The following is a 17,057-nucleotide window of genomic DNA, read 5'->3' as shown; positions in this document are numbered from 1 at the left end:
AATATAATGCAGAATTTGGTAAAAATGGCAAAATTAGAAGATGTTTGCTTTTTCGGGAACGTAACACATTATTACTTATTGCAGTCAAGTGTATATATATTTATTTTTTATTGCTGGGACCGAAGACCCTCCGAAAAACAAGTCTTTCTTTGTGGATTTCACATTTACTTTGCAAGTTTGTTCACAAATTTATGGCCACTATCATAAAATGGATTGGATTCCTGACGCACCTTGGACAACCAATCAGAGATTTTTGGAAATTTATCGGAAACATTGTATTTACAGATTTCTGAAATAAATTAAGACACTGGCAATTAGGATTCCTATTAATAATTTTGTAATCTTACTTGTTTGTTCAATTTCACAAGCTCCAAACAGATCGGCTGCCGTCAACTTATTGCCCGTTAGAAAATCCTTGTGTTTTAACCAAACATTTTCCACCAACTTGAGATTATTTTCCATTTCGTTTTGAAGTTCGGTAAGCTTTTCAACTGTGGGCACTTCGGCCAAACCCATCATGGGGTATAGGCCAACTTTTAGGAAATATGTTGAACATGGTAGACGCAGGTTTAAATGTTGCCATTCGAGAAATTCATCAACTTGAGCTCGGCTTTGCAAATCTTTGGGATATAATTGCCCGTCAATATGTCCCTTGTCGGAAAGGTATCTGAGAAATAGAGAAAGGGTTTTAAAAACAATTTTTGAGTTAATTTCATATTAACGTACCTTAAAATGGCTACGGATTCACCCAAATGAAAATCACCATCCACAATGCAGGGTACCTTTTGAAAGCGATTTATTTTCTTGAATTTCTCCGAACGATTCTCCACTGGAACAAGAAATGGAAAATTTATTATTTTTGTGTAAAGAACGAACATTTCTGCAGACGAAGCTGCATTAGGAACTCAATATTGGGTTACCAAGGATGAGAAATTTGACGGTAATATTTCCCTACAAAGAATGACAATTATCTGCCATTGAATGCTGTGTCTACCACAAATTCCAAATACTAAGTTTGACGTAATTCAGTTGGAAGGCACCGTTTTATGGGGCCTATAAGAAATCGTGACCTGTACGGAAATTTTTCTATCATAGGAAACAGTAATCATTACAAACTCCAAATACCAAATGTGAAAATATTCCTGTGAAAAGTAAGGCTATAATAATTATAACCAGTAAGGAAAAGTCCAAAGTCAGGCAGGCCGACTATTTGATACCCTACCCCCTATGCATATTTAGTACAGCTCCAGTAACAAAAAATTTATTTGAAGTGGATCATACCACCTATCAACATTTGACTTTAGAGCAGTTATAGTTTGGTTTCAGAGGGAACTAATATATGGGAGACATATTCAATTCTGAATCGATTTTCACTAAATTTGACGGATACATTTTAATCTTTTATAGCAAACTTTGAATACCCTCCATCATTTGAAACGAATTGGGCAAATCTCAAAAACAATAAAATCTGTTAAAAATTCTTTTAAAATTTTAAAAATACCGAATGTAGCTGTTTTATTAGGGTCTATACGACGACATGGACCAGAATAGGTAACTTTTGTCATAAGCCATTACGATATTCAAATGCGAAACTTAAAAAAAAAATCTGTGAATAATATAGCTACAATCATCAAAATACCGAATATCGGCAGGTATCGTTATATGGGGTCAGAAAATTTTCTGTCTTATGCTGTACGAACTTCAAATACCAAATTTGAAACAATTCCGGTGAATAATGTCGCTAAAATCAACAAAGTACCGAATATCGGGAGGTACCGTTATATGGGGGCTATACGAAGACGTGAACCTGCACATACAATTTTCTGCCTTATGCTGTAGTATCCATTTTGAACTTCAAATACCAAATTTGAAACAATTCCGATAAATATAGTCGCTAAAATCATCAAAATTCCGAATGTCGGGTGGTACCGTTATATAAAGGCTATATCAAAACGTGGCTCATTTTCAATACCAAAAGTCCTGCAGACATTATATACATTTGAGTAAAATTGTATCAATCTACTTCAATTCGTTCGGAAGCTAGAGTGATTTCCACAGACGGATAGACGAACAGACGGACGGAAATCGCTAAATCGACATAGAATTTTATGCTGATCAAGAATATATATATTTGTGGGGTCTAAAATGTATATTTCGAGGTGATACAAACGGAACGACATACTTAATATACCCTCCATACTCTGGTGGAGGATATAAAAATATAGACGAGTTTCAAAAAATTAAAACGTACGTCCCGAAATTCACGCCATTTGGACTGACATTAGCCATTACTTGCACAATAAACTTGAAATCGGATAAAGGATATGTATGGAAGCTATATCCAAACCTTAGCCGTTCTCGGTAAAATTTGGCAAAGATATTTCTGAGCTCTATAAGATATCTGAAACCAAATATCATTGTTGTCAAATGTATACTATGAATGTGAGGGACTCAAATATGGGATCTATGCTATATCTGTACCGAAATTTGATGTACTTGCTTCTACATTGAATTCGGTCGGATGTGTCAAAATTTAGTTAATTTGGACTGATATTGGTCATTTGGTTGAAGATATATATGATTTGGATGTTTGGTACACAAATAACACGAAATCGGTTGAAGCTATATCCAAATCTGAACCGATCTTGATAATATTTTGGGAGGGGTATTTCTGGGCTGTATCTGACGTCCGATACCAAATATCATTCTTGTGGAGGCATATTACGCATGTGAGGGACTTACAACCCCAAATCGGATGAAACATATGTATGGGATCTATAGCTATATCTGAACCGATTTTCTACAAATTTGATGTACTTGCTTTTAGACCAAATTCGGCGGGATGTACCAAAATTCAGGCCATTAGGATTTATATTGGCCATTTGATGCACAATTAACCCGACATCGGTTGAAGATATATGTGGGAGCTATATTTAAATCAGATCCGATTATCACCAATTTCAATAAGGTTCGTCCTTGGGCCAAACAAATAATGTTTGGAAAATCGAAATTTATTTTTAAGATTTAGCTTTCAATTTCCAACTAAGTTAGCTAAAATTTGGCATTTCACACTTTTAATTTTTCGCAAAATTATATTATTTTGTAAATTTGGTCCCAGACGATGGTGTCTTGTACGATTCTATCACTTAAAAGGTCAACTAATCAATTCGCTTCGCTTGATTTCCATTTACCTAAAAATGTATTTTTGTGGCTTCATATCAAAGGCCCCCCAAAAAAATACAAAATTTCCTTCTCTTCCCAGTACAAACCTGTGTATGTAGATAACATTTGTTATATGTAAACAGAATTATTTTTGCACTATACCAAACAAATTATAGATGGTACTATACTTACACTTCCTTAACGCCACCGGACAATCTTCATATGAAGTTTTACTCATTTGCAATGCAATCCATAGGGCTCGAGATGGCTGCGACATTAAATCGTAGAAATATTTTACTTTTGACATCTCCTATTTTTTGCGTTGATTATTAATTTTTTTTTTTTTGTTATCAAAACAAATGTTTAATATATTTTTTTATTGTTGTTGTTTTCCAATATGTATGCTAACCGCTCAGTCCGGCCCAGCTGTTTGTTCTTTGTTGTTTGCTAAAAGATATCAATTCAATAGCGCCGATACCACCTACCGATCTTCCTTCCACTCATATGAGTTCGAGTGGGAATTTGCGTGTGACCTGTCTCCGTATTTGTACAAAGTTCTCTCCAAGTTTTGTTTTCGTTGTTTTTGGGTTTGTTTGCTTATGATCATCTTTTTGACTTCTTATGGGATGGCTTCATATGCACTCGAGAGAATACCAACAAGAAAACAAGAATTGAGAACATAAAATTGTCTTCCAAAATGTTGCCATATTCAATGGAGAGCAAAGCAATTTCGAGTTAATGGTTGGAAATAAAATATCATGAAGAGACAAAATTGAAAACATAGAGTATACTGATTGTGGTCACTATTGATACCCTATAAGAGGCTGTGGAACAATGTATTATGCCTTGGAACCTTCAAGAGGAAAATATATACAGTTTTATATAAAAATGCAACAAAGTCAAACGCCATTTTTTTAACATTTTTTTAAATTTTATTGGATGAAAGCAAAATATGTCGGAAAGAGCATCAAATTTTAGAATAAGTTTAGATTTTTTGGAATTGGTCACCTTTGGCACGAATTATGGCCTTCAGACGGCCAATGAAACCGTCACACGCTGCCGAATGTTTCTCTGCGTATTTTGGCTCATTCCCGCGAAAAGCTTGCTTGAGGTGATCGATACTTTGGTATTTTTTAGAGTCAATGTTGCTTTCCAAAATACTCGAGACACAATAGTCCAACGGATTGGTATCCGGAGATTTTGGTGGCCATTGTGCGCTGGAAATGAAGCGAGGAACGTCATTTGGTAACCATTCATGAGTGGCGCGTGCTGAGTGCAATGGTGATGAGTCCTGTTGGAATGTCCAATGTCTGCGGCCAAAATGTTTGGTTGCCCCGATAATATTCGGCATTTATTCTGATGCCAAGGTCGATTAATAGAAGCGGAGAGCGACCATCGGCTGTTATGGCGGCCCACACCATCATCATGGCCGGCGCTTGAGTTCTGGTGGCTAACCGAAGGTGCACATTTTCAGCTGACCTCTTTGGCAAGTGAACACGATCATTTTTTTTACAAACTGCTGGACAACCAATGTTTTCTCACCGGAGAAAACCAAATTCGGCAGTTCACCACTTTCGGCCAAGGGAAGCAACTCTTTAGCTCTTTTGCGTCTATTTTCTTTCTGTAGCGGTGTAAGTTCTTGCACTTTTTGAAATTACAATGGCTTTACCACGAGTTCATTTTTTCAATATTTGCCGAATGGAATATTGCGATATGTTCAGCTCAAGAGCCATTTTTCGGCCAATGCAACGCGAGTTTTGTTCAAGTCGCTTCTTTCCTTCTCGACCCATTTCTGCTGATGTTGCTGTTCTTTTTTTCGTCCACTTCCTTGACGTCGGGCTACATTACCAGTATCACGGTAAGGAGCGATGGTAGGAGACACAAAAGTGCTATAGTGCTCTAACGATAGCCACTTGCGATTTTCCAGCCAAATATAAAGAAATCACACAATCACACTCGAATTCCATCACGATTTTTTTTTGAAAATTCTCACCAAAATGCTTTTGTACGCTTGTAAACAATACAGTGAGCTGTCACTGGAATAATTTTAACATCTGTCGGACGAGTGGCTTAGAAATGATAGCAGTCTGAAGTTGGTTGCAGTTTTTTCATCTCACCCTGTATATATACTATAAGACGCCGTGGAACATTGTATTATGCCTTGTTCAAGTTTTGGATCCTTAAATGGAAAAATATATGTAATATACCTACTTACTACATATTCCTGTATTGTAAATAAATTGTACGCACTTCAAATGCCAAATTTGAAACAATTCCGGTGAATAATGTCACTAAAATCAACAAAGACGTGAACCTGCACAGACAATTTTCTGTCTTAGGCTGTATCATCCATTTCGAACTTCAAATACCAAATTTGAAACAATTCCGATAAATATTGTCGCTGAAATCATAAAAATTCCGAATATCGGGTGGTACCGTTATATAGGGGCTATATCAAAACGTGGACCTACATGCCTCATTTTCAATACCAGACATAATTTACATTTTAGTAAAATTTTATCAATCTACTTCAATTCGTTCGGAAGCTAAAGTGATTTCCACAGACGGATAGACGAACATAAGGACGGACAGGAAAAATATATGTAATATACCTACTTACTATATATTCCTGTATTGTAAATAAATTGTAGTAAATAGTATAATAGTACGTTTATATATATGAGGGTTAACCCACTGGATTTGGATTTAAATTGTCATATCCATTACTTTTACTTCAAATAAATCCTCTCAAAGAAGGTTAACCCTACAAAAAGTTCTAACGTAAACATGGCATTAAGCTCGTATTTATTTTCTAAGTCAGATTTCCTCATCATCGTACTGAAAACGAATTATGTGTTTGAAAATCGATTAAAATATATAGTCTGTTCCAGAACCATAAGAATGTAAAAATGTTTACTATGATAACCGATTTTCGCTTTATGATATCGAAAAAAATTGCAAAACTAGTATGGGTTGCATTTCTTGCCTTTAGATGATATTTGTCATTGTTTACATTTTCATATTATGCTGGAGAAAATCACTTTAATTGTTCAGAAATCTACTTTCAAATGTTTTCTTCGCATCTGCTAACAGTCAACGGAACTTGGGGGGTCTTCAATTATTTCTTCTTTGTGTTTCTGATGAATTTGAAATCAATAGAGTGGATTACTTTTTAAAATTGATAACAATTATATTTATTTACATTTTCAACTTTAACGGTTTATAGATAAAATCAATACACAGTTTTGAATCTGGTTCCTTAATGTACACACATATAAGTATATACAAATTTAAATGCATTGGCAGTTTTGTTCTCACTATTATTGAATTTATGCTTTGGCATTGATTGCAGCCAACTTGTTGACATATTTATGACCTTCATCATAGAACGGATTCGATTCTTCACGTACTCTGGCCAACCATTCAGATATTTTTGGGAATTTCTCCGAAACATCATAATTGCAAATTTCTGGAAGTAGAAAGTGGAACACAGATTAGAATACTGAAAAAGAAATACTTAATTCATTTTTGCTCTTTTCTAGAACTGCAAGAATGCAAAACATTTTACTACGACAACCGATGTTTCCCTTACAAAATCGAAAAAAAAAATCGCAAAGGTAGTATATTCTAGCAGTTTCTGGAACAAGCATTTGCTTAAAAAAATAATTCGAGAATTTCATTCCGTACAATGTCTAGTTGTTATGGGCTGTCAAGATGATCCCAGCCAGTATCTATAGTTTTTATTGGCTTATTCGGTGTCAGCAAAGTACATATTTTTTTTCATATTCCATCAATAACTAAACATTTAAACCTAAATTTCAAAATTTTTTAAAGATTTTATTTGAAATCACTTACTTGTCTGTTCAATTTCACAGGCACCGAATAGATCGGCCACCGTCAACGAATTACCGCTAACAAATTTACTATCTTGAAGCCACATTTTCTCCATTAACTTCAAATTATTCTCCATTTCATTTCGATATTTTGCAGCCTCTTCGGCCGATGGTTTCTCAGCCAAACCTCTGGCGGGATACAGCCAGAGACGAGCAAAATAGAAGGCACAACCATAACGTATGGACAAATGATGCCATTCCAAAAATTCATCAACCCGAGAACGATTTTTCAAATCTTTTGGATAGAGTTTTTCGCTGAACAGACCTTTGTCCGATAAATATCTGAAATTTGATAATAAATATATTTAAATGTTTAGTTGCGGTAAATTTTTTAAGAACCAATTGACGAAAAATGTATTCACTTCAATATTTTAAAGCAATATTCGTGGATATTAAAAAAACGTTTTTAGGGTCCAAAAACCAATATTCGTAAATAAATAACAATGTATTTCAAGAATCCACCAACCAATATTTATAGAGATTTGGAATAATTTTTCCCACAAGATTAGAGCTATTATCATGTATTCTTAAGAACCCATGAGCAAATAATCCGTAAAAGGTTCTAACCTTAACGTATATCTACGATTCAAAAATTATATCCCCAAAATCATTACAAGAAATTCTATCCATGGTAAATATCCCAAACAAAATCAAGGGCTTTGCCTTAAGAAGATGTGATTCAATAGGATTGAATTTGTTGTGGGAATGTTTTTAAAAATCGAAGTACATCCAATAGTTTATCCAAGTGCAATATACTTCATAACTACCTTAAAATAGCCACCGATTCACTTAAATGGAAGTCACCATCTACAATGCAGGGCACCTTTTGGAAACGGTTGATTTTCTTGAACTCCTCAGTACGCTGTTCACCTAAATATAGGTCACAGATAAGAGAAATTTAAATCAAGATTTATATTTACATTTGTTTCATTGACTTACCTTTTCGCAGGGCAACTGGACAATCTTCATAGGGTATTTTACCCAATTGCAGGGAAATCCATAAGGCCCTAGATGGCTGGGACAGCAAATCATAAAAATATTTCACTTTAGACATGATTTTATTTAATTTTTTTTAGAATCTGAATGCTCTAGCTCCCAATAGAAACTATATCTCTAATAGATCAACAAAATAGTTCTTTTGCAAGTCACCAGCTGTTTACTCTGACTAAAGTTCAATTGTATCTCTTCCACACTCAAATTGAGAAACTTTGATCGCTTCTCTTTTATAAATAGTGCTGCCATATTTGGGCTATTTCGACCAAATATTATTAAAAACAAAAATACCTAAATAATCTATATACAGCAAAATCATAATAAAACTAAGAAGGTAAAGTCATTAAAAAAAAACATTCGCATCTCTGCATTTTTTGTAATTTACATTGACATATTTCACTACATAAAAACAGGTTCCCATCTCTGATTTGTGTGTGTACAATGTATTTATAAATTCAAATTTTGACAATGAGATGTTGTCAAATGAATAATTTTTGAAAAAAATTGTAAACATATGACTGCATGAATTTACCTTCTTGATTCTACCATGAACAAAATCTACTATGTGTATATTGGGTTCTACAATTTATTTCAATTGCCTTTAAATATGAATGTTATCTAAAATTTTTAATGAAGCAAATTATTAACAATATTAATTGATCTGTTCCAGAAGTACGAGAATTTAAAACTTTTTACTTCGACAACCGATTTTTCCCTTTACAAAATCGAAAAAAACTGCCAAAATAGTAGATTCTTGCAGGTTCTGAAACAGAGCAAAAATTTAAAATAACATAATCTGGCAACTATAAATGCGAGTTATCTCTCACGCATAAAAAGCCGGCACCAAATAAGCTTTTCAATATTTAATTTATTTAAAAAAGCTAAATTAAGTGTTGCTACCTAACACTGCCATAAAAACGCAACATTTTCTTCGCCATAGTTTTACGAGACTCTAATGAAGAGTTAATTGAAATTATATTACGAATAGACGGCGTTAAAAAAATATTTCCGTATGTATGGCTTTCTGCAGAAAAAGGTACTTCCTAGTTAAAATTTCATTTTAAAGGTATTCTTTTGAAGTCCTTGGCAATCAATAGAAGCATTTTTCAGATATCTTAAAACACGTTATTAGCCGAAGATTCAATTTAGAGACTTGTCAGGTTAAGAAGCCACAAGGGACATCCCAGCTGTTCCCAGGGACAGCGGCAGGGGATACTGCATTTTATATACACTCTTCCTTCAGTCATTAGTGATCCAATCTCCGTATTTTAGATTGCCTGCTAATGTCTGGAAACACTATCGTTTATCATGTCCAGTTTCAGAGCTTTGTCGCCTCCAAAGTTTCGTTGAGTTCTCCTGAAGTTAAATATTTTATTGTGTTCACCCTGTACTACATCTAAATATATCTTTCGCGATTAGATTTGTTTGAAAATTTGTTAAAAGAAAAACATTTTTATCACCTCGGGTCGGTATTGTATCCATAGTGTGGAGGGTATATTAAGTTTGTCATATCGTTTGTAAGACCTCGAAATATACCCACAAATATATATTTTTGATCAGCATAAAATTCTATGTCGATTTCGCAATGTCCGTTCTTCTGTGGAAATCGCTTTAGCTTTTGTTTTAATTTTACTCAACTGTATAGTATGTCTGTAGGACTTTGGATATTGATTAATGGGTCATGTAGGTTCACGTTTTTGTACAGCCCTCACATAACGGCACCTCCCGATATTCTGTATTTTGATGATATTAGCTACATTATTCACCGGAATTGTTTCAAATGTGGATTTGAAGTTCGTAATGGATATTACGGCCTAGGACAGAAAGTTGTCGGTGCAGGTCCACGTTTTGGTATAGCCCCCACGTAACGGCAAATCCCGTTATTCGGTTTTTTGATGATTTTAGCGACTTTATTCAACGGAATTGTTTTAAATTTGGTATTTGAAATGCGTACTGAATACTACAGCCTAAGACAGAAAATTGTCTGTGCAGGTCCACGTCCTTGTATAGCCTAACGGCACCTCCAGATATTCGGTATTTTTATGATTTTAGCGACATTATTCATCGGATTTTTTTTTAAATTTGGTATTTGATGTTCGTAATGGATTTTACAGCCCATGACAGAAAATTATCTGTGCGGGTTCACGTCTTCGTATGGGCCCTATATAACGGCACCCCCGATATTCGGTATTTTGATGATATTAGCTACATTATTCACCGATTTCGCAGTTGAATATTGTAATGGGCTACATTCGGTATATTTAAAGGTGGAAATACATAAAGCGCATATTTTGCTGACTTAAATCATCAGCTGGCTTCTTCGTAGATGAACAAAGGAGTTTTGATTTACTTGGTTCAATTATGTTCCTAGGCTGCTTTGTTCATTTCCGAAGAAGCCAGCCAAATAATCACTATAGGTATTCCCACCTTAAGATTTTAACAGAATTTTTAACGAATTTATTTTTATTTTAAAGTTTTTTATTTAAAAAAAATGCCAAATTCGTTCCAAATGGTGGAGGGTATTTAAAATTCTCAGCCGGGCCGAGCTTTCTTACTTGTTTTTTATTTCAATAAATAATATATTATCCTGGTAAAACATTCTCCAATTTCCCACTGTGCAGTTACTTTCAATCCTCTCTCTCTCTCTTTCTCTGTTACTCTGTTATGCGCCAAAAAAACACCAAAACAAATACTCACACACTTCCCAATTTATAAATATCGATCACATAGGTTTTATCAAAATTATTTAACATTTTTATTACAAAAATAAATTAGCGATAAAAAAAAAAAACAGAAAATTATTGACAACAAAAAAAAAAACACACACAAACATTAATCAATATCTAATTTGCGGAATGAACCGGTCGCACTGCCGCCAAATAATTCAGACATTTGATTTTCTCCCTGACGCAATTTCTCGTCCACGCCGTACTGGTCATCCTCATCGAAATAGGATTTGTAGCTCATCAAGAGTTTTTCATAATTCTGTTCGGATTCTTCAAAACTGCTATTGGTGCCACCATATTCGGCGGGTAAATATTCCTTGCCGATTGCCTGCTGCAGCGATTCCAATGTGGGATGGATGTTGAGCTGCAAAAAACACACAAAACATTTTACTGCTTTTCTCAACGGGATTAGGAGGTTATTTCTTACCAGTTCCTTCTGTTTCATCACATTACGGATGAGTCCCAAAATAATTTGCGCCTCCTTGGAGGCATTAACAATATGTGTACCCAGTAAATTGGTGGGTATACCAAATTCCAATACTGATGCCATTTGTCGAAACAGGGTCGGATCGAATTGTTTCAAAAATCCAAAGGGTATCTTTGAGAAATCAATAATTTCAATGACACCACTTATGTTCCAATTATCATCGGTATTGGTTTCGATTTCACAGCGCATTATGTGAAAACGGAACACATCCTGTACACTGTGAATGGTCGGATTAATGTTACCCATACGCATAAAGTGAATGCGTGGTCCACCGGCTCCTTTGGGCTTGGGCAGAGAACAGAAAATTCTGAAAATCAATAAAAGAGTAGAGAAAAAAGAGGCATTAGTTAGATGATTATTAGGTAATTTTCAGGGAATATAGAATCGAATGAGGCAGCAATGTGAGATTAAAGGTGAGAATACATAAAAGGCTTTTCTGACAGGCTTGTGTCATCGACTGGCTTTTTCGTAAAGGAACAAGGAAGTTTTAGTTTGACTTAGTTCGATTTTGGCCCTATACTCCTTTGTTCTTATCCAAAGAAGCCAGCCGATGACTTAAGCCATTCAAAAAACATTTTATTTACTCTTAATGTGTTTCAGAAATTGCAAGAATTTATTAGCTTTGCAATTTTTTTTATATCATAAAGGGAAAATCGGTTGTTAAAGTAAAAAATTTCACATTCTTGCAGTGCCGGAATAGTCCATCCATTTGTGAATATTTCGTAAGAGAACGAAGAAGAGTAGGGCTAACGTAGAAGAATACAGGTAGATTAATCAACGCTTGGGAACATTGATATGTCAAAGTTTTTAAAATGTTTTGTAAAACATAAGTACAGGGTGAAAGAACTGCAACCAACTTCAGACTGTTTTCATTTCTAAGTCACACGTCCAACAGCTGTTAAAATTATTCCAATGATAGCTCATTATATTGTTTACGAGCGTACAAAAGCATTTTGGTAAGAATTTTCCAGAAAAAAAGTTATTCGGGATAGAATTCACGCGTGATAGTGTGATTTCTTTATATTTGGCTGGAAAACCACAAGTGGCTATCGTTAGAGCACTCCAGCATTTAAATGTGAATAAATCTGGTAGCGTAGCCCAACGTCAAGGAGGTGGATGGAAGAAAACAGCAACATCAGCAGAAATGGTTCGAAGATTTAAGAAGCGACTTGATCGAAACCCGCATCGCAGTGGCTGAAAAATGTCACGTGAGCTGAACATATCGCAATATTCCATTCGGCAAATATTGAAAAATTGAGCTCAGGGTAAAGTCATTGAAATTTCAAAAAGTGCAAGAACTTACACCGCAACAGAAAGAAAATAGACTCAAAAGAGCCATAGAGTTGCCTCGATCAGCCGAAAGTGGTGAACTGCCGAAATTGGGTTTTCTCCGATGAGAAAACATTCGTTATCCAGCAGTTTGTAAACAAACGAAATGGCGGTGTTTACTTGCCAAAGAGGTCAGCTGAAAATGTGCACCTTCGGTTGGCAACCAGAACTCAAGCGCCGGCCATGGTGATGATGTGAGCCGCCATAACAGCCGATGGTCGCTCTCCGCTCGTATTATCCTGGAGGGTGTATTAAAGCCTTGGGCATGCAAACATTTTGCCGCAGACCTTGGACATTCCAGCAGGACTCAGCACGCGCCACCCAAGAATGGTTACAAAATGAGGTACCTCGCTCCATTTCCAGCGCATAATGGCAACCAAAATCTCCGGATAACAAACCGTTGGACTATTGTGTCTGGAGTATTTTGGAAAGCAATGTTGGCACTAAAAAATACCAAAGTGTCGATCACCTCAAGCTAGCGCTTCGCCGGGAATGGGCCAAAATGTCGCAGAAGAACATTCGGGCAGCGTGTGACGGTTTCATTGGCCGTTTGAAGGCCATAATTCGTGCCAAAGGTGACGAATTCGAACAAATCTAAACTTATTCTAAAATTTGATGCTATTTCCGACATTTTTTGCTTTCATTCAGTAAATGTTTTGCGTTTGACTTTGTTGCAGTTTTTTATCTAACCCTGTAGATTTTGATATGCTTTCTTATATGCAGTAAATCGAAGGTTGTTATGTTTAACAATTTTTTACAAATTTCAATAATTTTTCAGTTCCAAAATCGGTGTGACAGTTTATTGTCCCAGCAGCTGTGTTGATGCGACTGTCTGTATTCTTCTGACTTATGGCAGGAAATACATAAAGCGCATATTTGGCTGGCTTAAGTCATCGGCTGGCTGGCTGGGAGTTTTAGGTTGACTTAGTCCGACTTTGGCCCTAGGCTCCATTGTTTATTTCCGAAGAAGCCAGTCAGATAAGCGCTTTATGTATTTCCACCTTAAGTCATCGGCTGGCTTCTTCGGAAAGGAACAAAGAAGCGTAGGGACATTTTTGAACTAAGTCAACCTGAAACTCCTTGTTCCTCTATGAAGAAGCCAGCCGATGACTTAAGGCGGGAACACATAAAGCCCTTATCTGGCTGGCTTAAGTCATCGGCTGGCTTCTTCGGAAATGAACAAAGGTGCCTAGGGCCAAAATCGAACTAAGTCAACCTAAAACTCCTTTGTTCATCTACAAAGAAGCCTGCCGATGACTTAAGCCAGCCAAATATGCTCTTTATGTATTTCCACCCTTAGGGTGCAAGTACATAAAAAGCATGGAGTCATATTAATGTCAAATTATAATGGAAAGTGACGGTAGGATTTTAGTGCGGCTCTGTAATCTCTTTTTGAAATGTCACAAAATATGCCTAGCCATGACTTCAAGCTTCTTATGTACTTGTACCTTTAAGCCAGTCAAAAAAGCGTTTTATGTATTCTCAACTTAAGAATGTCAATAGATTGTCCCCTTTTCACTGGAGACATTTAAAAATGTTTCCTTTACAGAATATCAATAAAATGGTTTAATATAAGAACCCTAATCTATGTAGGTCTTCCCCGCCCTTAGATTTTTTCAATATACATATCAAATATATTTTCTATAGATTTTATTCTGAAAAACGTTCTTCCCCCCCTTTCCATTACTCATCTGCTTGCACTTGAACTTTGTAGACCGCGAGACATTAAAACACCTGTCCACCACACGCAATGCTTACTCACCCAGATCTGGCTATGTCGATAATCTTATCATCAATGCGCCGGGATTTGATCAAATCTTTAGCCGATGACTTATACGTATAGAAATAATCAATACGCTTCTTGGCACTCTCCAGACTATATTTGCAGTAGCGTAAGAAGGCAATTAAAAATTGATCATCTGTGCGGGCCTTCAGATGGGGTTCCTTTTTAATCCATTCCCGTAGTGCCTCTAAATCCGAGGGAATTCTCGATGGCACTTCATTTAAATCTTTACGGGCAATTTCGGCAAGTTCAGGATTTAAGGGTCGTAGTTGGGCCATACTAGTGTCTTGTATTTCTCTTTGCTATATATCTGTTAGGAGGCGTAGAACGCACTTTGCTGCGAATCCAAATTGTAACTGTTTTCACTTGAACGATTTTTGAATCTAGAAAGCGATGTTAATGGTTGTTGGAAAGTTAAAGGCCTCTCTTTTTTTGCCCACAATGTGACATATATCCGACACACATGTACATACCATTTATACCATACCACGAACATACAAACGTTCATTCTTTTAACGCTATTTAAATTGATAAGATATTGTCGCTGTCCGATTAATGGTATCGAAACAAACAACAACAGCAAATGAAAGAAAAAAACGTTTATGTTTATCGTAAAAAAATTCGGATACATCAAGAAATAATAATACAGACATACACAGAAATAACAAAAGATCCTGTTATAGTGTTACTCCATATAAAGGGCAGGAAAGGTGACTTGGTAATATGCTATGGATAGTGGACTAAAGGTGAGAATATATAAAACGCTTTTCTGACCGACTTAAGGCGGGAATACATAAAGTGCTTATCTGGCTGTCTTAAGTCATCGGCTGGCTTCTTCGGAAATGAACAAAGGAGCCTAGGGCCAAAATCGAACTAATTCAACCTAAAACTCCTCTGTTCCTCTACGAAGAAGCCAGCCAAATATGCACCTTATGTATTTCCCCCCTTAAGTCATCGGCTGACTTTTTCGGAAAAGAACAAAGGAGCCTAGGGCCGAAGTCGAACTAAGTCAGCCTACAACTCTTTTGTTCTTCTACGAAGAAGTCAGCCGATCAAGTCAATCAAGAAAAGCTTTTTAAGGAGAGAATACATAGTTGGATTTTCTTTCCGGCATATGGCTTTTTCGTAAAGGAACAAAAGAAGAAATCAAATAAACCTGAAAATCCTTTGTGTTTTTACGAAAAAGCCAGCCAATGGCATTGGCCGGAAATATGTTTGTGTAAAAATGTCACAGCTACCTTGTTTCTCTCAGTGTATTATCAGTGGACATATGGACAAAAATTGCGATTACACTTGTCATGGTCTGACAAGTGGGGATCCATAAAAAATTCTTTGCCTCACTTTTGTTTGTCGTCTGTTTGTTCTAACATGACATACAAAATGCGATTTTTTATCATTTTTGTTTATTAATATTCGAATGAACCCCCCGAAAAATAAAAAAAAGTGAATTCGTTTATAAAGGTTGTATATTGATTGTTTGCATTTATGAACGATTACGTTGACATATATACACAAAAACATGTCTGTATGTAGGTAGCATTACTTTGCAAAAAAAAAAAAAAGAACTGATCCAGCTTGTTTAGGAATATCGAGAATTGCGTCAGGTGGTTTTTGTGCGAAAACATATTTGATAGGGTTTTAGCACAGTGGATTAAATAATGGGAGAAATTCCTTAAAAAAATGTATTCATGAAACACCCATGGTAGAATCAATAAGGTAAAGTCTTGGTAATATATGTTTACAATATTTTTTCAAAATTATTCGTTTGACAACATCTCTTTGTCAAAAAATGTATTTTTAAATGCATTGTAAATACAAAAAATCAGAGATAGAAACCTAGTTTTTACGCAGAGAAATTAGACAAGGTAAATTACAGAAAATGCAGAGATGGATATGCTTATTTGAAATTAATTTACCTTCTTAATTTTACCATGAAAGCATCGGTTGAAGGTGTGGAAATTTGTAAAAGCTGTGAAGGCATGATCAGACGGAATGGATTTTACATATGTGCTGTCACTTTTATTATCCATATGTATTTCCGTGTGTTTGTCAAAATTGCCAGTTAACATATGACATATAATTTTTAGCTGTCACACACTTGTATATGCTTTTTATTTTCTTTGGTTACATTGTGATAGTATTGTATTAAAAAAAAACATTATAATTAATGGATGACTCATGGTACAATTACCAATATCATTCTTGCATACGATTACACTTGTTTACCTCTTCATTTTGTCAAATGTATATTCTGTAGTTCTCCCTTAAGTATGGTAAGAAATTTACATTTATTTCCGAACAAAATATTTTTTTAAATTTTCGGCCTTTTACAGGTTATAAAAGTCAAAGAAAAATATAATCTAAAACAGAAAACTAAAATATTAGTCCGACATGTTATTTAAAACTTAATTATGGAACGGTTGAATCATGGCAGAAGAATACAGGTAGATGCATCAACGCTTGGGATATGTCAAAAAAATTAATGTTTTTTCAAATATAAGTAGATTTTTATATGTTTTCTTATACTACGTCATTCGGCGTTTTTCAGCAATTTTAATAAATTTAAAGAATTCAACATTTCAATTCAACATTTTCAATTCCAAAATTGGTTTGACAGTTCATTGTCCCAGCAGCTGAGTCGACGCGTCTACCTATATTCTTCTACCATGGGTTGAATTTTGTTA

General features: G+C 35.4%; 3 protein-coding genes across 3 annotated transcripts; all 3 read right to left on the bottom strand.

The window, feature by feature from the left end:
• Nucleotides 1–19: 19 nt before the first annotated feature.
• LOC101898455 (glutathione S-transferase theta-3-like) lies at nt 20–3,717 on the bottom strand. Its single transcript, XM_005190996.4, has 4 exons — nt 3,355–3,717; nt 727–829; nt 348–667; nt 20–289 (listed from the first exon to the last, which is right to left on the bottom strand). Exons 1-4 carry the CDS (start codon nt 3,467–3,469, stop codon nt 165–167), a joined length of 663 nt encoding a protein of 220 aa, XP_005191053.2. The 5' UTR covers nt 3,470–3,717; the 3' UTR covers nt 20–164.
• Nucleotides 3,718–6,327: 2,610 nt separating this feature from the next.
• LOC101892082 (glutathione S-transferase theta-3) lies at nt 6,328–8,229 on the bottom strand. Its single transcript, XM_011295220.3, has 4 exons — nt 7,995–8,229; nt 7,823–7,925; nt 7,018–7,337; nt 6,328–6,631 (listed from the first exon to the last, which is right to left on the bottom strand). Exons 1-4 carry the CDS (start codon nt 8,107–8,109, stop codon nt 6,492–6,494), a joined length of 678 nt encoding a protein of 225 aa, XP_011293522.3. The 5' UTR covers nt 8,110–8,229; the 3' UTR covers nt 6,328–6,491.
• Nucleotides 8,230–10,833: 2,604 nt separating this feature from the next.
• On the bottom strand, nt 10,834–14,797 carry LOC101892769 (uncharacterized). The gene is made up of 3 exons (XM_005175725.4): nt 14,353–14,797; nt 11,202–11,568; nt 10,834–11,138 (listed from the first exon to the last, which is right to left on the bottom strand). Exons 1-3 carry the CDS (start codon nt 14,649–14,651, stop codon nt 10,881–10,883), a joined length of 924 nt encoding a protein of 307 aa, XP_005175782.3. The 5' UTR covers nt 14,652–14,797; the 3' UTR covers nt 10,834–10,880.
• Nucleotides 14,798–17,057: the final 2,260 nt, after the last annotated feature.

The sequence above is a fragment of the Musca domestica genome, unplaced genomic scaffold (assembly GCF_030504385.1).
Source record: "Musca domestica strain aabys unplaced genomic scaffold, Musca_domestica.polishedcontigs.V.1.1 46, whole genome shotgun sequence".
Classification (NCBI taxonomy): Eukaryota; Metazoa; Arthropoda; class Insecta; order Diptera; family Muscidae; genus Musca; species Musca domestica.
This window is presented reverse-complemented; position numbering and strand designations above follow the sequence as displayed.

Excerpts from the sequence above, each read along its gene's own strand:
- LOC101898455 (XM_005190996.4), bottom strand. The coding sequence starts at position 3,469 with ATGTCAAAAGTAAAATATTTCTACGATTTAATGTCGCAGCCATCTCGA. Across the intron at positions 668-726 it reads GAATCCGTAGCCATTTTAAG|ATACCTTTCCGACAAGGGAC; the intron begins GTACGTTAATAT and ends TCTATTTCTCAG. Across the intron at positions 290-347 it reads TTGTGAAATTGAACAAACAA|AAATCTGTAAATACAATGTT; the intron begins GTAAGATTACAA and ends AATTTATTTCAG.
- LOC101892082 (XM_011295220.3), bottom strand. The coding sequence starts at position 8,109 with ATGTCTAAAGTGAAATATTTTTATGATTTGCTGTCCCAGCCATCTAGG. Across the intron at positions 7,338-7,822 it reads GAATCGGTGGCTATTTTAAG|ATATTTATCGGACAAAGGTC; the intron begins GTAGTTATGAAG and ends ATCAAATTTCAG. Across the intron at positions 6,632-7,017 it reads CTGTGAAATTGAACAGACAA|AAATTTGCAATTATGATGTT; the intron begins GTAAGTGATTTC and ends TTCTACTTCCAG.
- LOC101892769 (XM_005175725.4), bottom strand. The coding sequence starts at position 14,651 with ATGGCCCAACTACGACCCTTAAATCCTGAACTTGCCGAAATTGCCCGT. Across the intron at positions 11,569-14,352 it reads ATCGACATAGCCAGATCTGG|AATTTTCTGTTCTCTGCCCA; the intron begins GTGAGTAAGCAT and ends ATTGATTTTCAG. Across the intron at positions 11,139-11,201 it reads TGATGAAACAGAAGGAACTG|CTCAACATCCATCCCACATT; the intron begins GTAAGAAATAAC and ends TGTTTTTTGCAG.